At 35.9% G+C, this 23,689-nt stretch overlaps 2 protein-coding genes across 2 annotated transcripts; both read right to left on the reverse strand.

Moving 5' to 3' along the window:
• Positions 1 to 3,714: 3,714 nt before the first annotated feature.
• On the reverse strand, positions 3,715 to 9,962 carry LOC6643380. The gene is made up of 8 exons (XM_023176318.2): positions 9,744 to 9,962; positions 9,476 to 9,553; positions 9,182 to 9,394; positions 8,554 to 8,664; positions 8,159 to 8,488; positions 7,608 to 8,089; positions 7,308 to 7,553; positions 3,715 to 7,240 (listed from the first exon to the last, which is right to left on the reverse strand). The coding sequence occupies exons 1-8, from the start codon at positions 9,946 to 9,948 to the stop codon at positions 4,049 to 4,051; spliced, it is 4,857 nt and encodes a 1,618-aa protein (XP_023032086.2). The 5' UTR covers positions 9,949 to 9,962; the 3' UTR covers positions 3,715 to 4,048.
• Positions 9,963 to 17,306: 7,344 nt separating this feature from the next.
• Positions 17,307 to 18,134, reverse strand: LOC111518748 (ficolin-2-like). Its single transcript, XM_023176364.1, has one exon. The coding sequence runs from the start codon at positions 18,132 to 18,134 to the stop codon at positions 17,307 to 17,309; it is 828 nt and encodes a 275-aa protein (XP_023032132.1).
• Between the last annotated feature and the right edge of the window lie 5,555 nt (positions 18,135 to 23,689).

Consider the following 23,689-nt stretch of genomic DNA (forward strand, 5'->3'; position numbering starts at 1 on the left):
TCGGATTTGGTCAAGTTCTATACAATTGTCCACCATTTTGAGGGTCATATTAAATTGTCGTGTGTTGTATAATTCAAGTGTTTAACGATACTTAAATAGTTTGCTAAAATTTCAATGAACCTGCACTTTGCTTTTCTCCCCAAATCGCATAGCTAATCATTTGCATCAAATTTCTAAATTTACTCGCATGCCTAATATTGAAAAAGTAAATTTGACGGCTTCAAGTTGTTTTTGGTCGTTTTAAGGAAAAGACTTACTGTCGAGGCATTTCCGCGAAATTTCAATTCATAATGTGATTGTTTGGGTAAACAAAATAAACACAAAAGAATGAATGGGAAACCTTAATAATCCATATAGAAGATTTATTCTTTCTAATGTCTAGGTGCGGGAGTCACATCAAAGGGGATACCGGTAGAACATTTTGGTTAATTATTTTTTGTGTTCAATTTAATGCCTACATAATAAAGCTCTTTCATCATTATTTATTAACTAAATACTTAAAAAATGTGAGTACTAAATATTAAATAATATATATAGAACAAATGAAACGTACAACAAATTTGTATGCTACAATATTTTAACAAAAATTAAGCAAGTGTTAAAATTAGTGATACTACACATTAATCGTTTATTATGACTAATTAAAAGTGCGTTATTATTAATCATCAATTTTAAATAATATTTGTTAATATTTTTAAATTTATCTGTAAACAATGTGATTGCAGTAATGAATAATTCAATTTATCCAAGGACATTTTTTGATCCGATTCAAGCAAAAAAATTTTTGATTTGGTATTCCGCTATTATTTAAAGTACTTCTTAAATGGTTTATTTGTTTGTAAGTTTGTCCTGGTTTAGAACTTGAATGCAAGATATTTCGGTTGACTAAAGGACCATATGGACCGGATCTCATTCTGTAAGGGCTTGTAAAATATTTCTGTCTTATTTAAATATTCCATATAACATATTTCTTGTTCTTTCCAATTGTTTAGTTATGTAAATTAACGATTCTCTATCAAAATAATAAGAAATAGAAGAAGAAATAACAAAAATTTTCTGACACAATTTCCTGCCAGGTCTGAACTTTGTAAAATAATAAAATGTAATTGTTTATAAAATTGAAACAAGCCCCGGTTGCAATTTACAGAAATACAATTGGATGCACAACCAAAGAAACATACCCTTAAAGTTTTGGTTTTGGCCTATAATTGCTTGGAAACGAAAATTTATCCATAAACTTTTTTTTTAAAACTTATCCCTTTTAAAGTCAAACAATTTTATTTAATTCCGCCAAGCGTTTTAAAAAATATTGGATTCAATTCCTGTTTTTGATTAAAATAGTCATAAATGAGCTCATTTTCTAATCACTAATTCTCAGTTTTGACTCCATTTATAATTATAATGTCAATCAAACTTGATAATAACTAAAATTTGTTTTTCATTTCGCTTAACTAATCAGATTTTGAAAATATATAATAGTTATTTATGGGTCAAAATGTACTCATCATCTCAGGTGGTTTCTGTTAAAGCAATCTTCCAATTGGAAGTTCGGAAGAACCTCAATCTATAAATTTAGGTTCTCACGCTACCTTTAAAACTAGGGTATCCAGTATAACAGAGCGCTGTTAGCTGTGAATAAAAACTAAAATCACAGAGCATACTTCGCGGCTTTCCTGTTAGCAACTTTTAAGTGCATACTTTGTGGAGTATTCTGTTTATCCAAGTTTGAGTTGTGGTCAAAATTGTCAACATTTAATTTGGCACCAGAAGAAACCCTCCACAGAATTCCAAACATAATTTCCCCAAAGACCGTTTTTATTTTAACATCTTTTTTTATTTTTTTAGTATACGTGTGTAATGAGTAGTTGAACTAGTTCAATAGCTACGATCTAAAATGTGTTTAAATGAAGTCTAAGTATTTTTAGAACGAAACTAATACAAATGATGCAAAGAAACCCATACTAAAAATGTAGACTCTATGTAGCGAGTTAGATTAGGTAGTTGCTTTGCTCATTAAAGAACTGAACTGAAGGATACTAAAAGGAGCGCGTCACATTTTCTACTTAATTTGGACCAAATCGTTTGATAAAATTAGAAAATCGCTGAGAAATATTAAAACAATTAAATTTTACATGAGAATATGGGAATTACACTAACTTAAAAAAGAAATTAACCAATTTGAAAACATGAATTATATACATATATGTATGTATGTATACTGCATTAAAAAATTTGTATTTAAAAAAAAAGAAATGAATTTAAAAATGGGTCCCATGTAAATGAAATTAAAAGTGTAAACGTTAAAAATGTACATACATACAAATCCGGCATTGTCCAGTCCTGGTTGATCTGGAATCCCCCCCATGTGGCCAATCCTCCTGCCTAGTCTCCTGACCTTAATGTGATAGAGAACTTGTGGGTAATATTGGACATGGCCATCCGGAAAAGGTCAATTTCCAATAAAAATTACCTCAAAAATGCGCTAATGGAAGAATGGGGAAAAATATCTACTGAAGTTACAAAAAAATTGGTTTCCTCGATGGAAACACGCATTAAAGAGGTGATTAAACAAAAGGGAGGTCACACCAAATACTAGTTTAATTTGCTTAGACTAATTTTTAGAGTAAAGTGAAGTGCACGAAATAAGCTGTGACATAGAAAAAGCCACTGATGTTCATTTGTTTTAGTTTTAATAGTTATTTTATAAGTAAGAAAAACAATGAAGTGCATGAATATATTATAAATGACCACTAAATAAAACTGCATTTAAATTTTCTTGATATCTTAAATAGTTTAAGAGATACACGCTGTTAAAGTTTTATTGCACCCCTGCAATAAGCTGTGAGCCACTGCACATACATCCGAGATAAGATGCAACTTTTTTTTATAAATCAAAAATGTTCCTGACGTTTTTTACTTATCTTCATAATATTTAATGTATTATATTTAATTTATTCCATAAGATAAGAATAGGAAACTGATGAATGGTGGAAATGTTAACAAAATTAAAAGTATCCTACTTATATCGGTCTTTCTTAAGTTTTTATACCCTTGCTGGTTGTAAGTCCCTCACAGAAAGTACTATAAAATTGGCCAGAAATTTTAATTACTACTAAAATTTAGTAATAGTGACAGTCTCTTTATTTGGCCGGACTTTAAAGTTTGTATATACAATTGAGTTGTTTTTGTTACTACATTGAATTGTGATAAAAATTGGTGGCTAGTGGACCAATCGTTATAAATAACCAACTAATTGTGGTCTTTTACAAAACAAAAATTGGCAATTTTGATATTTTGTATTAGCATCATTAGAATGCTTTATGCCATACATTTTGAAAGTGCAGTCCACGATTGTTTAAGTAAGATCTATCTATAAGCTAACAAATTCTATTCATGCTCTATCCCCTAAAAAGATTTTTTAAAAATTCGAATAAAATCATTATATTATTTTGTGCAAGTTATTGAAATTGAATCGATAAAATATGTTTTTTAGCAGCTTGGACTGGAATACCTTGTTCATTGTGAAGATCGCATACCCTTCCTGCTTAATTTCTTCAATCCTTGTACTGCAATCTTCTTGGCTAAGACATAAATTTTTCGTTAATGGATTGTTAATTATTGCTTTTTATTGTTATTAATTCTTAACTTATATTTTACACATTATGTTAAAATAAACTTAGAGCTATCTCTTCATTAAAATTTACACTGAGACATCTAAATTAACACTAAGATTGCACATTTCCGGCCCAAGAGACTTGCTGACATTATGTTATCACAATTCGCATACGATATATAATCTGATTTTGGATAAATATTTATATTGATTGCACTTGGATTTTGGATTGGATGTATAACTTAAACTAAGTATTTAATACTAAAAATAATTATAGAGTATGATATATAAATTGCACCTTTTGTGGTTTGGCAAGCATCAGGATTATATAGACAAAAAAAATTATTGCACTGATTGCTTCTAATGTCTAATTGCTTAGTCTAAGTCTATGGAAAGTCTTTCATCTTCTAAATATTGCACACAAAATGCCTTAAACTAACTCTTTCTAATCATCTTGTAGAGTACTGAATGGGTTTCGATGCTCTCGGCACCCGATTCCCACATGTCTTCGGTATTGGTCTCCTCCTCCTCCTCATCGGTTTCGGAGGAGCCGCAGCATGTGCTGCTGCGTCCGTGACCATGGCCATGGTCCTCCTCGGATGAGGAATAGGACGATGACATGGTAGTGGTACTGCCTCTTACATTACGCTCATGGGAATCGGTCTGAGAGTGTGAGCGGGTCAGCGTTTTATCCGAGTCCGCATCACTTAGATTAAGATCCTCATTGGGCGCTGTAATGGCCCTGCTATGACTCTGTTCCATATGCTCCAGGTCCTCGAATCGATTATCATTCTCCTCCTCAGTGTCTTCGATGGTATCCACTCGAATGACCTGATGGCCTCGTCCTGTCTGCATCTTGAAATTATAACGATCATAGACCTGCCGTTTGTACAACTCATTCGAATCGGTGCTCATGTAGCCACTATCCAATTGACCGAAACGCTGTTCATAGTAAGTCTGACTGCCAGGTGGATTGCCACCTAAGCCAAGGCCCACCCCAGTTGACTGACTCGCGGCGTCTTCAATGATCGAGGCAATGCCCTCATCGCGTTCAAGGGATTCCAAGAAACCAGACGAGTGCTTACTGCTCCCATATGTGGGAGCCGGACTCTGACTGGGGCTGAATTTATTCGCTGCCATTGTGACAAATTTACGCCAGGCATTCTTTAAGTCCTTGGCCTTTTTGGCTCGATCCTTTAGTCCTATAGCTATCTGCATGCCATTGGTCAACTGGGATGGTTCAATCTCACATCGATAGACCGTTTGAACAACATTGCCAGAGTTGGTATTGTTGGTCGAATTGGCTGCCGATCGCTGGGGATAGGCAATGCCAACAGGAACTCCAGCATTACGATACATCTCCTTGGTACGCTCCGAGAGATGACTGCTACTCCGATTCGAACGGGAGCTAATGGACAAGGCATCAAACTGATTGAGATCAACTTCTTTAAGGTTTTTTGCATTATTAATTTCCATCTCCGGTTTGGTCTTCTCCTTCTTCTCATTCTCGTTCACATTGTCTCCCTCCCTCGATGACTTGCGACGATTGAGATACTTGGTCAGGCTGTAGTCATTACGCAAGCTGTTAATCTTCTTGTTGTACAAGGTGCTATCATAATCCGCCTCTTTTGTGTGTTTCCTCTCCTCTGTGGTGGCTGATATAACACTGGAGAGTGTGTTGTTGCAAGAGTTCTCAAACTCCGAGACGCCTGTAATCTCAGTGACCTCACTGTGCATACTGAATGTATCCTCCTCTTGTGTTTGGGTCTCTGTTGCGGCAGGTGGTGGCGGCGGTGGCAAAGGTCGTTTACTTTGCACCAAAGGCGGGCAATAATGGTGATTGGGCGGAGATTTTCTCACTTGCTGTTGCTGATGATGCTGCTGCTGCTTGGGCGATGATATCGTTATCGTTGTCTTATTCACTTTGGCCACATCGACAATGGACAAAGTGGGTGAACTCTGCATTCCCCGTTGACGTCTCGAGTGCTTGGCCTCTAGGGTAAGAAGACGTCCCTCTATCTCACTGATCGATTCTCGTCTTTCGCATTTGCAACTCGTGTCTTGGATGGCCAGGGGCGATTCGTAGATCTCACGTAGATTGCGAAAAGAATTGCTCGATCTCAATATAAAAGAGGCTGTGCGAGGCTTGTTGGACAGCTCCTGTTGGCGACTCAAATCGGGCAATGAATTGATCTGATTGAAATCTGGTTCTGGAGCGATCTGCTGTTGCTGACGTTCCTGTTGCTGGTGCCAGGCTGAGATGTCGCAAAAGCTCTGTTTCTTGGGCTTACGATCCAAGGTGTCCGGTTCGAATTGATCGCTGTCGGTACGCTCCAAGTCCGAGGGAGGCTCATGCTCCACTTCAATGGTCATGCTGCCCCGAAAGGGCGTGTCATATTTGATGCGGGCTGCAGCCTCCTTTTGCCTGCCATGTTGCTGATGAGGATGTGGATGATGGGAATGATGACGTTTCTTAATGGGACCCCCATCTTTCCTATCATAGACCGTATGGCTTATTTCCATCTCCTCTTCAAGTGGTAGAGCTGTACTGAGGCTAGGACTTAGCTGAGAGCTCACATCGGACGATGGGGAACTCGAAGAGTGTGAACTCTTGCGTTTGCTAGGCTCCAAACGTTCCAGACTATCCGTCTCGTAGTCGACTATCAAATACTGCGGTGACTTGCGTCTGTAGATCGGTGAGTCCGGTTGAAACTGCTTCAGCGATTTGCGACTCAACGAACTGTAGTCCGGCGTCGGAACTGATGGAATACTGCTCTGAGTGCTGCTATAGATATCCTTGATCTTCTTCTCCATAGTGCTGTCATAATCGGGTGTTGGTATATTGGCCGAGAATTCGCGCTTTAGAGAATCGTAAATTATATCCGAGGGTTTCATATTCCTTAGCATGTTATAGTGCTGACGATCGAAGGAGTTGAGCGAAGTGGGCGTGGAATTGGCGGCAGCAAACTGATCCAGGACTTCACTACGCTTGCGCAGACTCTTGGAACGGCTAGAGGAACTACGCAGCGAGGCGGCTGGTGAATCACCCAACATGAATTTCGGATTATTGTAAATCTCTCCGCCAGCGAATCCATAGACATTTGCAGCCGCCGAGTAAGCTGAATAACTATCATAAGTAGTCTTGGCAATTGAAGAAATTGGAAATTTCGATTTAACAGACTCTGCAATGGGGGCAAGAGAAGGAGGCGAAGGAGGCGGGTCTTCTGGCTTGGCTTTCTGCATGGAATGCTGTGGTGGCGGTGGTGGACGTTCTTTGGGAGCTGAAATCTCTTTCCGCACCGAACCTTTAGAAGGCGAAACACTACCCTTCTTAGCTTGCATCAATGTGGGTCGATCTATGCTCTTTTGATCCGAATTGGGTACACTTTGTAGCCATTGTTCAATGCTATTCCGTTTATCTCCCATACCCTCCTTGGCCGATAGATTCTCCTGCAGCGGCACGTTGTACATGGCTCTAGCAGAGCTGCTCTTGTTATCTTCCCCTGGAACCTCTTCGTGTATAATATTTAGAGATGGCTGATAGCGCTTGGCAGCCATTTTATATTTGGCAATGGCAATGACCTCCCGAATTTTTTGCAAGAACTCTATAGCCGCTTGGGGAGGCTCCTACAAAACAAATTAGAAAACCCATTGTTAATAGAGGTTCCTATTTTCCACTTAATTCCCATCTTACCGCTAATAGATGTGGCTCAAAGTAGGCTGGATTAAAATAGAGTTTCTTTCTCACATTTCCACTAACCATGGCCCTTAGATTTTCCATTTTTTCCTCACTCATTAGATCTTCAATTACGGCCACATTTTCCGTGGGCAAGCATTCATTCTCCTGGAGAAAATCATCGGCCTCTAAAGACGGATTCTCCATGCCAATAGCACCCGGTTTGGGCGACTTGTTCAACTGTGGATGAACCAGAACAGAAGTCTAAATGGAAATCAAATCAAATTTAAAGTCAAATAAAACTTTTATAATATTCACCTTGATCTTCTCCTCCATTTCACATTCGGAATTCGAGTTAGATATATCGCTGGCAAATCCAGAATTCTGTTCCCTATCTCCCAACTGGGGGAAATGCTGGAGTAGAGGATTATTCTTGACTATGCCCAAATCGTCTTTCAAGCCGTTCATTGAGGGGCGCCCAGCGGATGCCTCATTCCCCCCCATGCCCAGACTGTGAGCCGAGTAAATGCTGCCCACACGACTAAAAGGAGCTCCATAGGTGACCTGATCGTTCTTGGGATAATTAATCTCGTTGGGCAAATTATCCAGGGAGTTGCGTGAATTGTGACGACGACTCTTGCGCTTCTTCATAAACAGATAGAGGAATACCGAGGCCACATAGATGAGTCCTAGAAGTAAACTACAAATGCCAATGACCACATACTCGCGCATGGTCATGCCATCAGAAGTGGAGGCCAAACGTGTGGAGTTGGCTGGCTGAAAGAACACCTCGGGTACATCTAAACAGCGGGAGAGCGAGAGAAATGGATTCGGTATGGCTTTTCCATTGATTGTTGATGTTTACTCACTGTGAACGTATTTCACTGGACTCCCATTGACTCGAAAGGCCACACAGGGGGAATGAACATTTCGGGGAGACATCAATTGGTCACCAATCAATGCCTTCTTGGTGGCATTCAAGTTAATGGTCATATCACGACACACCAAATGCACCACAATCAAACGACCTTGCATCTTCTGACGCAATTCCGCCTCGCCGAGCCACTGAAGAAAACTTCTTCCCTCATCGCGGAACATGCGAAATGGATAATCCGTATCGATGGGATTCCTTAAATCTGACCAGCCATTCGATCCAAGATATTGGGCTCCCGTCACAGCACACACAGGAGTATGTATGTCTAAAGAGAGTTAAGAGGAACAATTTAAGTTCACCTGGCATGGGGACTTTTTTCGCTCAACTTACTGGGAAAACTAATCTCACGACTGGGATATATGATCTGTCCACGCAATGGCAAAAATACAAATGGAATTTTCTCCGACGATGAGCCACTGACAAAGGGCGATAGTGAACACTCTGAAAAAGACACACACACATTATTGATAAGCTAGAGGCTGTCTGTATTTCTGTCTGTCTGTCTGTCTATCTGTTTAGTGTTTTTACTTTCTTGCGGCGAAAGTTTCCTTTCATCAAAAGAAAACGATTTGTTCGATATAATAATAATAACACATAGTTTTCCCCCTTCCCCTCTACTTGGCCCTCTCAATGGCGTCACATTTCGTTTTCATTCTCCCTCTCTCTGCACCCTGCACAATCACAATTTTTGTGCCTGTTATTACAGCATTTCTTTTTGCTTTATATTTTGTTTTTTTTTTTACTTATGAGGAGTTGGGCAATCTACTCGTTTCATTGTATATGACAAAACAATAGATGGGAACAGCTCCCAGGTGGTGGGTATCGGGTTCCAAAACATGCCACAAAATGGAGCACCACACACACACACACACACACACTGAGAGAAACAGAAACACATACCATTTGTTTGCCTGTTGGTTAATTATTCATTCATCACTTCCGTGGGGGTAAAACCTACCGTGTATGTCGTCCACACAAATGCCCAAATCCTCCCGATAGGCCGGTAAATACGGTAGACAGCGACATGAGCATGAGCCTGTATCCAAATCCCCGCTAGTCGTACCTAATTCACCAGATCCCACCACTCTTGCTCCAGCTACCAATTTCTGTTGAAGTTTCAGGCGATGACCGCCTTGTGATGACAGCGAGGCGGAGGCTTGACCTAGTCCATCTACAGCATAGAGGAGAAAATTGTTGTTGAAAAAAGAGAGAAAAAACAAAAAAAACTATTTATGAACATTTAATCTCTTACCGTTGACTTGACGCACTAGAGCCGCCGTTCCACTGGATAGGCCAATGCAGGTGTCCGCATTGCAAATACTGGCAATGCCTACAACAAGGAGAAAAGAGTGATCAAGATGGATTGACTTAAGCCTTCACAACATTCTCTCCAACAACCACATCCACACACGCATTTGGCTATTGGAGTGGGGCGGCTAATAAGTTGTTGTCAACGCCGAGGCACAACTCTATTTGCTTTGCCCCCCCAAAAAAAAAAAAAAAAGACTTTTCTTACTTACCATTCGTATGGAAGAGATCACCATCGTGATGTCTTGTCAGATTGATTAGCTGACTATGTGATGGTTGTGCCTGTAGATCCTCTAACAGTAAATTTGCAGCCATTATATTGTCATTTCGAACTTTTTGGGTGGGTGATCCGCCACCTGGCCTGGCATTGTGTAGTAGCCATAATAATGAGAGTAGTAGTAGGGATTTGTGACACATCTTAAAAGCCACATAGCTTCTCCAACTCCAACACCTTTAAAGAAAAATGGCCAAGAAAAGAGTGGGGAAAAGAGTGGAGATTTGTTGTCAATTAATTAAAGCAAAAGTCCAAAACTGGCTTCACATTCTTCTCTCTCTCTCTCTCTCTCTCTCTCTCTCTCTTCCTCTCCCTCTCTCTGTCTACTTTTAAGTCGTAATGAGGCAAAAATAGTTTTGGCTTGGTAAATGGAGCAACCACCCAGTCCACCTAGTCGCACCACCTCCTGCCTGTTGTTGCTGTTGTTGCTGCTGGTGTGCCGAGTGTCGTTAACTAACGGACAACATTTAAACAAATGTTGCAATTAAAACTTGTTCTGTCTGCCCCGCAAATGTTTAAATAAGTATAGACAAGGTGGTACTACTGCAATCCACTTTATTCCACTCCAGCACTGGAGCAAGTGCGTCGCAGTGGGAAATATTTTGCTGCGTGTCTGTCGAGGTGTATGTGTGTGTGTGTGTTTGGTACCGTTACAAATGCGCTGCACTTGGGTCTTTCTCTCCATCCCCGTTTATACCGCTAATCAGTTGCACTTTAGCAGCTGCTCACAAGGCAATTTACATAAATATTTCACACAAAAAAAGAAAAAAAAAACTCGAGAAGAAAACAAAAAATCAACACACAAAATAACAAAAATTATTGGGGACTCCTAACTGTTTCTATCTAGTAGTTCTGGCTATTCAAAAGAAGAACAACAAAGGCCAAAAAAAAAAAAAACCAAAGCCCCCTAAAGAAACAATCATAATGTGCAGAGAGGAGAATAAATGAATGGTGAAGAAAGCGATAAAAAGCAACAGTTGCGGCCTAATTTGAAAGTAAAATTTACGTTGGCTTGGGCTTGATTTTTTTTTTTCTTACCTTTTTTGATTGACCAGTCAGCGAGTCTCTGTGTCTCTGTCTCTAACGCTATCCCTATCTCTGTCACTCGTTTAAACATCTATCACTCAACCTGCTGTACAGTTATGGCATTTAAATATAACAATATTATTTTGTTGATTTGTTTATGGCTTCAGTTTTTTGTTGCTTTTCAATCTCTTGGCTCATGCATTTTCGAAACGAAACTTATTTAATGGCTATAATGACCTGGTTTTAGCCATATCTTCAAACCATGCACAAGGTGATGCGATTTTGATGATGCTGGGAAAATCTGCCAACACAGACACAAACGCAAAAATGAAAATGGGGAAACAGAAAACAACAACAACAACAACAAAAAAACCAAGAAGAACCCCTCATTTTCTTTTGCTGACTGTGGTCCTAAGTCTAACTTCAATTCTGCACAATTCTGCCAGAACTCTTGACTCTTGTGCACTCAGCTAAACTCAATTAACAGGTAATTGAACTCGTCGGACTGCATATATTATGATGATTCCTCCTATGTGTTTTTATTTTTTGTTGTTTCCATCCATATTCCATACATCCATTAATTATTGGGCAACACGAGAAAGAGCGTGTGCTGCACATTGTTCTAAGTCTGTGCATAAATTTATCTATCCATAAAGCCAAAACGCAGGTGGTGCCATGGGGATGGGGGAGGGTACGAGCCAGAGTCGGCTGGTGCTGGTTGGCCAAACAGCAGATACTCTAAGTCATTTGTGAAAATCATTTAATCTGTCCAATTGAAAACTAATGGAAAATCTTATTTATTTCAATAATAAATATGACACAGTTTGCTTTAGCCACTTTCAAAACTAACAAACTAACAAATTTATTCTAATGCCTATACAAAAGCCAAGAGTTAACGGCATTTCCATGTTTCATGGGACGGCTATTGATTGAATGATAAATGGATTATTTATATAAAGATGAAAAAAAAAAAAGAATTCCAAGTTCCTAATGATTATGTATGAAATTAGTTCTAATGGCGAAATATTTTAAATTCCGTATATAAAGTCTAAATTGACAATACAAGTAAGAATATGTAGAAATATTTTTTAAGATCGTCAAGTTCAGAGATTTATAATGTAAGCAAACATATTGAAATCTCTAATTTGGTTAAATTTGTATATAATCAACACAATTATGTAAATACAATCTGAACAAATTTTAGAATTGTAAAAATTTAACATTTTGGTAAAAATGAATTTTAAATTAATTTCGACTAAACATGAAAACTTCATTTAACATATTGGAAATACTAAATATACATATTGACAGATTGAAATTTGTATGAAATAATTTTGTAGAAATTATAATTGAAATAACAAAAACGAAAGTATAAAATTATGCTTACGTATAAAAAAATAAAAAAATTGCTTAATGGTTTGAAAAAAGGACAAAAATACTTATTGAACATTATATTTTTCAACTAAAGTTTTGGAACATTTATAAAAATAAACTTTTTCATTGCGAAGCAAATTCACATAAGTTTGTGGACCATCACATATAAAAAACCTTTCGATTAAGCCACAAAGACAAATAAAGTTAACATTAGTGTTGGATTTAGGCATAAAATTCATCTTTCTTAGTGATAATTTCGTCTAGCAATTTCAAAATCTAACAGGATTTAAAAAGAAGTTGAATAAAAGGTAAAAAAAATTTGTTTTGAGAAAATTTTTTAAAATAAAATGTAAAAATGTGAAAATGTAAAATGTAAAATAATAAAATAAAAAATTTGTGATTTAAAAAATTAGAAATACTAACTAAATACGAATTGAAGGTTCTTGTCACTCTGTCAGAATTTTTTAAATTATTTATAGGCACAAATTTCTAAACAGAACTTAGTAAATTATCTTCATTTATTATCAACTCTCACAAATTAGATTATATTTTAATACACTTCATGTTTGCTTGTAATATATTGTTGAATATCTTAAAAAATATTTACTTCCCAACTGATTTAGTTTTGTAAAATTAAACCAAACTGAAAACAATTCAATACAAAACAAACTAGCATTTTCTTAGAAATCCCCTTAAAAATGGCTTTTAGTCTATTTGTAAATATAACTATACCATAGAAAGGCAAACAATTTATGACACAGATGTCTGTGTTTATAAACAAGCTAACAAAACAGATTTTTTTTCTGATATCTTTAGGTCTTTGGAAATGTGTTAACGTCTTCTCTTTAGGAAAAATTCCTATACTCTTTGGCAACCCAAGTCCACTCTAACCAAATCTCTCCTATATGCTAAGACCATTCCAAATGATCTCTTCCAACTTCTAATAAGCTGAATCATTGCACTCACATATTGATTTTAATTGGATAAATTCTTTGTTCGCTGGTTAGGGTATAGATTTGCACTACAACAACAACAACAACTGCAACTACAACAACAACAACTACAACGCATTGTAACCCAAGCATATTCACATGCACACGCAGATTCTAGAGTTAGTTCTGCTCCATTGTCTGAAGCTGGTCGGTGGAATTGGTGGAATTGAAGTTGGCTCTAGCATGGGATGGGATGTGGATACGATGGGATGGGATGTGATGTGGGCTTCACTTCCGAGTGCAGAGTGTAGCAACCAAACAGCGAGGTGCAGCCAGTCGACGTCACACTCGGCGTACTTTTAACACTTAGAACACGCCAACCTCACATAATAACAAATTTCAAATTTATTCCCTCTTTATATACATTTTTTTTTTCTTTTCCATTTTTTGAGTTAATTTTTTTCGTTGTTGTTGTTGTTGTTTGTTCACGTCCATTGTGTGGCCAGAGGAGCGCATCATTTGCTCGCCGCCTTAATGTGCTTTAATATGTACTTATGCTTATGCTTTTAGCCAACTTGTAGGGCTGGCCAACGGTTTCCAGATAGTTGTTAAAACTAAATTACGACAGAGCACTGAACGCCGAGATAAAGTAGTAGATGAGGAAGAAAGGAGACGACTCTGACTGGGCAATGGCCGGCGTTTGCCTGCCGCTTGGACAGTGATTTCAATTTACTTTTTTTTTTTTTGTTGTATATCTTTGGCAAATTACTTTCTCCTTCCAAAAATAGTAGAAAATCTTAATTTTTGTTTTGTTTTTTCTCTATTTTTGGCTAGTGCTTAGTGACCTAAACTAAAGCAGTGTTTGGGGCATGGGCAAGTTAATGCTCTAATAAGTCTTTACCCCTTGTCTTCCTCCTCTCACAAGACACACAGAAACACAACAGAAAAAAAAAATAAAGGGCAAAACAACAAACTCAATTTCAACTTCAACTTCAACTTGAAACTCTTACTCACAGCGTCAGGTTGGAAAAATTAGATGAATAAATTAACACCTTGTAGAGAAATGTAGTTTTCCGTTTTTGGATGATTTTGTCTTCTTAAGGATTATTTTTCACTTTTACAAATTTTTGAATTTTGCATGCATTTTCACAATTCACAACAACATTGAAGGCATTTTGTTTTTTTTTTTTTGTTTCATTTTTTATGCCACATTTTTGAATCATTTGCAACAAGACACACATGAAATGCAACATCAACAACAACAATTGGCCACATGTTTTTTTGTTATAGTTTTTTTTTTTTTTTTTTTAATAGAAAGCTTTAAGTAACACGACCACGACCAAAGACGAATTCGAATGCGACGCGCGCGACTCTTTGAAGACTTTTTTTTTTGGTTTGTTAATTTCTTTTTCTTTAATTTTCTTCTTTCTTTTTTCGTTTCTTCTTTTAGGGGGGGAATAGACCGCTAGACACGTCTATCAAGGTCGCCGTCGCTGGAGCGACTGAAGCTTGGCTTTGGCCAAGTAAAAAGTTTTTAAAGTCTTGGCTGCAATTGCAAAGCAGAGACGATCTGAAACTAGTTTTTCTTTCCATTTCTACTTTACATTCGGGCTTTACACGCTCTTATATCTCGAAAGTATAAGTTTGTTTTGACAAATTGTATAAGAAAATCTTCAAGACTAATTAACACAAACACACACATCAGACACACTGACAGTATGACAGAGATAGTAATGGGTAGGGGACTGAGACTGAGATACATATGTACAGACATGGGTAGGTACTTGATATCGCATATCAAGTATACGCCAAGTGAAGCGGCAACTTCTACCGTTCGATTGTCTTCGCTCTCAATTTAATAAGAACCTTAACCTCTCTGGCTAATCGCAAAGAAGCATCATTTGTCATTTTGTCTTGGTTAATTTATAACAATTTACTCATTTTAGTCACACTCCAGTGCGGAATGCAGAGTGAAAATTAAACTAGAACAAGGTGAGGAAAAATAACAAAAACAAAAATAAACTTTCCCAAAAGCGACACTTCAAGTGGAACTTACGGCAACTACACAGAGGGAAAATTTAACGTCTGTATATATGTATTAAAGGGCAATCAATCTGACACCATTTCCAATTAAATGTAGACCATAATTTAAGCTACTATGGAATTAGGTGAATCTAAGAAACTATTTACTCTTTTTTTTAGTTTAGCTTTGAAAATATAGTAAGACAATTATCGAATTTTAACTATATTTTCCGAGGACTTGAATGAATTTGAACCTTTCCTTTTCCTGTGATTTATAAGCTTACTCTTAATATCAGTTTAGCCTTAATAGATAGATTTTTTACTGATTTTGTTCAATCAACATCTATTAAATTATAATGCAATTCAGTATATGAATTTTTAGCATTTTTAGCTGGTTTCAAGTTGTTTAATAACTCATTTCTTGGTTGATATTTCTACAATTTAAGGATTTACATACCATTTTTGTTTAGTCTTGTCTTAATTCAGATCATTTAAATAAAACTAAATATTAATTTTTATTAATATTTGTAAGGCTTAATGGAGTTATTAATAGAGAAGTAAGTTTAGATTTGTATATGAGATGTGTAATAATATATTATGTTTGTTCAATATTATGTCTGACAATTGAACTTGTCACTTATAAAGCACTGGAATGATTAAAAGATCTGCATCCATTTGAGGAAGGAAACTAAGGAAACTAAACAAATTATTCTGCACTTCTTTTTCATTCACACACATTTCTTTAGATATTTTGCTTATTCCATTCAACTCATTGCTATTTCGTTCGAAAACTAATAATCTCGTAAATATTATTCAGCCTGAAGGCCATCCTTGACCTCTTTGGCTATAAGTTGTGCCAAAGCTGGTCCATTGTAGAAACAAATAAATATCACAGGCTTGGAATCTAGTCTTTAGCTACTTGTTAGCTCAAGGCTAACACTCCTGTTTTAAGCTAATTTTTTGTCTCACTATCTTTTATCGTCTGCTCGGTTGGTCGAGACTAATAAATAAATGAATAAGAAAATTACCCTAAGTTTGCCAGCAGTCTTAATAAAGAATCAAGCTTTATTATCTACTTACATTTATCTATTATAATAATAGACCATGAAACGAATTTTAAACACTTTTGAAAGGTTTTGTTGGCAATGCACAAGCATTAGATTACATACTCATAAATTTTATTATTCTGTTGGTATTATTGATCTCAAAATTTGTACCCAAAATTAGGTCAGCCCATTTTAAGTTATGGGCAAAGTTAGTAAAGATTAATCCTCGGTTTGGTATTGTCCAATTTAGACAAATTTTGAAGGAACCATTTAAAAAACCCAACAGCTCTTCAAAGTGAATAAGTTTAGGTATATCTTAACATTGGATAGTATTTTCGGGAAATTTAGGACTGCCAACATATCCATTTTCTAATCCGATCTGTAGAATTTCCCTTTACAGTCCCGAAATATATGCTTTGGCGTCGTAATTTACCTATTCCTAAGATCTTTATGCCCAGGATTTGCATTGGACAGCTAAATGAATTATAGATTGGTCAGAAAGATCTTTAAGCCCAGGGTTGGACAGCTCAATGAATTATACATCAGTCAGAAAGATCACTAAGCAGATCCGCCAACCTCGATAGTTCGTCCTAACGCGATTTATCGATCTTTCATTTTTTCAATCATTATCATCATTTGTTAATTATATAGATGAAACAAATAAAACATTTCCCACTCAAGTCGTCACGTTGAAACAACTGTTTAAAACACAATACTGAACAAAAGAATATTTCATCGATTTAATTCATATATTTTTGAAGCATTTCAATAAGAATATTTATATAAATTAAAGGAACCAAAGGAACATAACGTACGAAGAAGACATTGTCCACACAAAAGAGATGTGGGCTAAGAAGAGGTGGTAAATTATCAAATTTTGCTAATGCTCCGTTTTAGACTGATTTCCTTTGATTTTTAGATAGGATGAAAAGTTTATTTTGGTCGAATAAGCATCTGCACAGATTTGAGACAATTGCAATTGCCCCAGCTCATGCTAGTACAATCGTCGACTTCACTTTGGAAATGTTTTCCATTGAGGCGGCTAATGAAAAAGACATTTGTTAACACTTGTTTTCTAAAAGGTTATTTTAAACTAGTGACTTACATCCAGCTACAATCCTTGTGCCACCAGGCACCATCACGTGTTGCACAATTTCCGTATTTCCATTGATCATTGTCATGGTCAAAAGTGGAAAATGCTTGATTCACATCCCTGCCCATAGCATTCCTAGCTGTCCCTTTAAACTCTCCCAACGACTCCAACTTGTACTTCGTTGCTTCATTACCAATTCTGAAATTATCATATCTGGCAAAGAGGTAAGTTCCATTGAAATATCCTAGTTGCACGTACAATTCATAGACTTGGGAATTGGTAATGCGATGCAAGTTCTCGAGCCCAATGAAGAACTCGCCCTCCTTGTTACCGAATCCGTTACGATACTCATACCAAGATCTTTGAAAGACAACGCTGCCGTCAAATCGTTTATGGATAACTATCCAACCGCCACCTTCTATATCTCCGTTGCAGAGAGGAGCAATTGTCTTGAGTCCGGGAATTTCAACTGTATGAATTCCCGATGGGAGGCCTTTGCAACCAGTTTTTGAAGATCTTTCCTGGCACTTGATTAGATTTATCTCAGTTTGATTTAGTTGTAGAGAGTGTCTTTCAACTAAATGATTTGAGTCAGTCAAATCACTTTCAGATTTTTCCAATTTTTTCTTTAAAGATAAAAGATCTGACTTGCATTCTTTAATTTCATCGCCGGAATCCTTCTCTTTGAACAGATATTGTTCCAATTCCTTCTTTGAATCACTCAACTGACTTTGAGATTTATCCAATTTTTTCTTCAAAGATAAAAGATCTGAATTGCATTCTTTAATTTCATCGCCGGAATTCTTTTCTTTTAAATGATATTCTTCCAATTCCATTTTGGAATCAGCCAATTTTTTCTTTAAAGATAAAATATCAGACTTACATTCTTTCATTTCATCACCGGAATCCTTTTCATTAGACTGATATTCTTTCAATTCCTTCTTTAAGTCAGTCAATTGACTTTGGGATTTTTCCAATTTCTTTTTTAAAGATAAAACATCAGACTTACATTCATCAATTTCATCGCCAGAATTCTTTTCTTTAAGATGATATTCATCCAATTCCTTCTTTTTCAGGCCAAGTTCTATGATTGCTTCATCTAGATTTGCTTTTTGGTTGGCCAATTTCTCTTTTAAGTTCTCTATTTCATCGTTTAATTTCATTTCGATTTGAATTTGCCTATTGCTGGCTTCCTCTCTCTCCTCTTTATTGTCTGCCAAGATTTGTTCAATATTATCTCTTAAAGTATTTTCTTCAGCAGTCCTTTCCTCCATATTCTTTGCTGCTTCTCGTTGAACCATATCTAAATTATCTGTCAACTCTTTTATTTCTCTATTTAAATTTTCTATCTCATTTTCATATTTTGCTTTCGTCTCCATTGACTTTTCATAATTTATTTTCTGTAATTTTTCATTTTCAATTTTAAGACTGCTAATCGTATTCGTTATGAAATCGTCAATACTAGCTATGTGTATATTCTGTTGTTCAATTTTAGTTTGCAAAGTCTCAACTGCTTTACTTAGTTGACTATTCTCTCCCTCGGAATGATTCTGTTCCAGCGTTTTGATCTTTTCCTTTAACTCGAGTGTATATGCTAGTATGAATTTCACGGACTTGTGACAATATGCTGAACAGAGAGTCTCTTCGTCATTTGAGAAACCGCGTTCCTATATGTGTAAACAGATTAATCATTGAGATTCAATTTAACTTTTCACTATTCACAGGACCACTCACGCTGTGTTCATCTGATGTCGAGATGACTTGCTGGAGTCCAAAAAGAAAGAAGAGACCACAAAGTGGGAGGACACTTTGGAGTTTCATTTTGGAAAATAGAATTTACTTATTAGTGCTCTTCACACGTGCGACTGAGATAAGGTCTCAGAGACTATTGACTTGGGTTTAGAATTATTCATTGGATTATATATTTTCGGAGCCTGCAAAAGGCGTGTGTCGTGGCGAGTTGGGTTAAAAAAAAAACCAGGGGGAAAATAAATAGAAAGAAATTATAGAAAAAAGAAAAACAATTACCACAAACTGGTTTCAATTAAAAACAGTTAAGCACATGGCAAGTTGCAGGCAAGTACAAGTTCGAAGAAGAAACGCACTTGTCGTCTTTTGGCTCTATCTAACTTGGCTCTAACTGCTGCGGATCTTGGGGATGACGATGCGACGACCATGGAGGAGTTAGAGTTGCAGTTGCAGTTGATGTCTGCTGCGAACGTGCTTCGTCTCGGTCTCGAATCTCGAATGAAAACCTCTCTGGAAAACTGTTGAATCTGTATGGCCAATCTTGGGTAAGGCAATAATTATGCTTTAGTTGGCGACGCCACTTCAAATGCATATAACTATTTACTATTAGCTTTGGCTGCATTTACAGTTTTGGTTTGGGTTATTTTTTTGCTTTTTTTTTTATTTATTTAGAAAGTTTCATATACATTATCGAACCAAATACAGTTCTTGGGCACACAGAAATAAACATCAGATACTAGATACTGCGGTCTCCCCCCTTAACATTTTTTTGTGTTTTCGGTTGTGTTTTTTATGACTGAGAGAGGTTGAGAAATGTTTGATCTTAGATGGAGATGGAGAGGATGGGGGATTTTATATGATTAGTCGAATTAGTTTTCATGTGTTTGTAACGGTTACGTTTTGGTTTGAATTTGGAATCTAAATCGATGTAAAATGCAGATCAGAATATCTATCTCAGTCTCAGTGTCTCGGTTTGGGTATGACTCTAACTGCCTGCCCCTGGCAAAGACCTTATCGTGTTCTAGTTGCACACACACTCACGGAATTATCCACGTATCTGTTTGCCATTTTCCTCAACATGATCCATAAATCTTTAACTGTAAAAAGGAGGCAACTTGGTCCAGGAGAAGAAAAGAGAAAAAAAAAACTTATGCAAACTTTTTTTTTTGGCACACGTCCCAGGTTCAGGTAAGAAGATGTAGCCCGAAGTTGCGTTTGTATTTCTGTCTGTCCGTACGTCCGTCTGTCTGTTTGTTTCTTGCAGCCGAAACCAGTTCATGTGGTTGGCCATCCAGGCTGCCGCCAGCAGGCACCAGGCAGCAGGAGCTAGTTATATTGATACGTGTTCATGCTATGGCTAAACAAACTTGCAATTGTATTCATAAATAACGATTGAAAAATGCATTTTGTGTACGGTTTTTTGGTTTGGCGGTCGCATACTTATTATCAATTGCCGGCAATAAACATGAAAATGTGCTCAAATAACGGTTAGGAGTGTAGCTAGAACCAGGGCAGTCACTTAATTATTAGATCATTATCAGCGATTGGTGAAGAAGTTGAGAGGAGCACAGCAGGATGCATTTACCCATAATGGGTGAACTGCGTGTAACAAGCAGCAACACTCTGATGATGACTCCAACAATAATGTCTCCATAGGGTCGTCGCGTGCATCATGCATCTCCAGGCTCCACATTTTGAACCACTATCAGGAATCCGGTCTCGAACTCCTTCACTTCTCGGTCTCTGATTGACAGCAAACAAGCCAAATGCATTTCAATTAAACGCTAACCACTACAAATATTTCCATTCTTGCCAACTGGTCAGGTGGTATTCTTCTCTACACTTAAAGAAAAAAAACTAAATACTGCCCAGGCTCAATGATTATGATGAAGACCGTGAGGAGAAAATCGTTCTTAAATTGATACTTAATACTCACACTTTAACTACGCAATTGTTGCCTATTGATGGGCACTTAAAATCATATTTATGGCTCATCTGCTACTGCAGTTTATATTTTAATACATAACCATAGAGGCTTGTTGATTTTAGTACTTACTAAACTTAATTTCATGGGGTTTCTCAATGAACAGCCTCAGGCGGTATTTAATTAAGTATCATTTTTACAACCTTGCTAATAAAAAGTTGCTTAAAGTACAATAAATAGGAACTTAAAGATCCCAAAATTACATTGTCTTTCAGGAATATGGAACAGAAGTTTTATGCTTAAATAAAGAATATTTTTTAAATTAAATATAGATAAAGGATAATGAAAGCTAATTCAGATTAGCTAATAAGCCATTTGCATTAAGTTTTACTTTTAGCTTAACAGGCTATACTTTTTCTATATTTCCACAAAAGTGATTAAAATACAATTAAATAAAGATTTCAAATTAGTGGTTTTTAATATGGATACAACTTTGACATTAATTTTAAAACTTTTTGAAACCTATTGAACCTATTGAAAAACGCTTCAGGAATTACATTAAATTTTCTTTAAATTTGAATTATATTTAATGAGAAAAAAGGCCATATTTTCATATATTACTCAAAATTTAAAAAAGTTTAATTCAAAACTTTCTATGTTAAAATAAAAAACATTTTTTAAATCATATAACAGATGTTTTGAAACTAGACCAAAGACAAAAATGAAAATGCAAACAATTATACAAATATTTTCATAGAGCTATGAAATCATAAGAATAGAAAAACATTAAGATAATCATGAGCCCATTATAAAAAACTATTCTTAATTCAAAAACTTCTATCCAATTAAAAGTTGATAAAAAAAGATTATAAAGAGGTAGTAAGTTTGGTTTAAGAATAATTTCCTCCTTTAAGATATTAGAGAAACGCTTTAAATAACGACTTGAAAATTATTTAAATTACAAAATATCTCGATCTCGATCTCGATCTTCATTTGAGCTTTGATCTGACACGACATGACTAAAATTTTTTTTATTCTATTTTGCTTCAATACAATCATTTAAATTTTGTAGTAATTTGTAACATTTTTTGTATTAGAAAACAATAATATTATACAAAAAATTCTATTTGCATTCTATTCAAAATTACATTAATACTTTAATATTAATATTATATATATAATTATATATATAATATTGTGTAAAAAAAAAACAAATTTACATAAATTATTCTATAAAATAAAAACAAAAATGTTACTCGTACAATATAGGTATTTTACAATATTATACAAAAAAATTCTATTTCAATTCTATTAAAAATTACTTTAATATTTTATAATATTATATATATTTAATATAATATTTTACAATATTATACAAAAAAATCTATTTCAGTTCTATTAAAAATTTGTGTAATAAAAAAAACAAAAAAATCTATTTCAGTTCTATTAAAAATTTGTGTAATAAAAAAAACAAAAATAATAATTTTCCAAACATTATTCTAATAAAAATAAAAACAGAAATATTACTAGTACAAAAATATTCTATTAAAATTTTAATACATTTTTTTTAACCAATTTAAAATAAAAATCATTACAAATTGTTCAGTTATTTTTAATCTTTTTAAACTTTTTGAAACGCTTTTATTCTATATGTATTTTAATCATCTGCCAAAGATGAATATGTTTTCAATAATGGGTTGCAAATTTTTGTTATGTTATGAAAAAAATTTTGTATAATAATTTGTAAATAAAAAAAATATTAATTTGATAGATCTCCAGATTGCAAACTTGTTGGGTATGAAAAACAAGATATATTTTAAGGCGCTTGTAGTATCTATCTATTTAATTGTTAAGTTTAACTTTTAAAGATTTGTATGTTCACTTAATCACTCTGAAGAGACACGTCTTTTAACTAGAATTCTCAGTTTGAAATAAATACGATTTAAGCTTCCTGGGGGTTTCGCTGAGTGAGTGGTGAGTAGTAATACTCCACTGGCTTAGCCACTTTTTTTCTCTTTTCTTCTATTCATGATCATGCCGCCTTTTTGGCTTGGGATAACATAACCGATAGATCGACCATGAGACAGAGAGTGGGCAAGAGAGAGAGAGAGAGGGAGCGAGAGAGGAGGGGGAACACAATTCGCAGTGGCAGTGGCAATGGCCACTTGTGCAGCGGTCAACTCATCAGTATGCTGTATAAATTAGAGCATCAAACGGCGCTTTCAGCTTCAACTTCAACTTCAACTCGGAACTGGAACTGGTCTATACTGTTATTGGCCATCGAAATAGAATCAGAATTCGAAAAAAGACAGACAAAGAGATGAAGGAGAGGTGCGAGGGCGGTGGAGAATATGTTTCGACCATATATTTTTGTATGTATATGGCTCACAGATGGCTTCTGCCTAGGGAGTTCAATTGCCCTGGCCAAAAGCCGGCCCCGACCAGGTTACATTTGTGCATATATTGTTGGTAAATTGATATCAATTTGTTTTAATGTTTATGCCATTATGATACCATTATATTGGTAACCACAATGCAATCACTTTATTATTACGACCAGCAATTGAATGAAGGTGAAGTTACATTGGCGTGGCGTGACTTGGCGAGGAGTGGAGTCAACAGCCCGGACAATTGTTGTGACGCTATGCGATGAGGCACTTAATCCTAGATTGATTCCAATGGCCTTGCTAAACAGCAATTCGTGGGGCATATGGCTTA

Source organism: Drosophila willistoni, assembly GCF_018902025.1.
Source record: "Drosophila willistoni isolate 14030-0811.24 chromosome 2L unlocalized genomic scaffold, UCI_dwil_1.1 Seg168, whole genome shotgun sequence".
NCBI classification, from domain to species: Eukaryota; Metazoa; Arthropoda; class Insecta; order Diptera; family Drosophilidae; genus Drosophila; species Drosophila willistoni.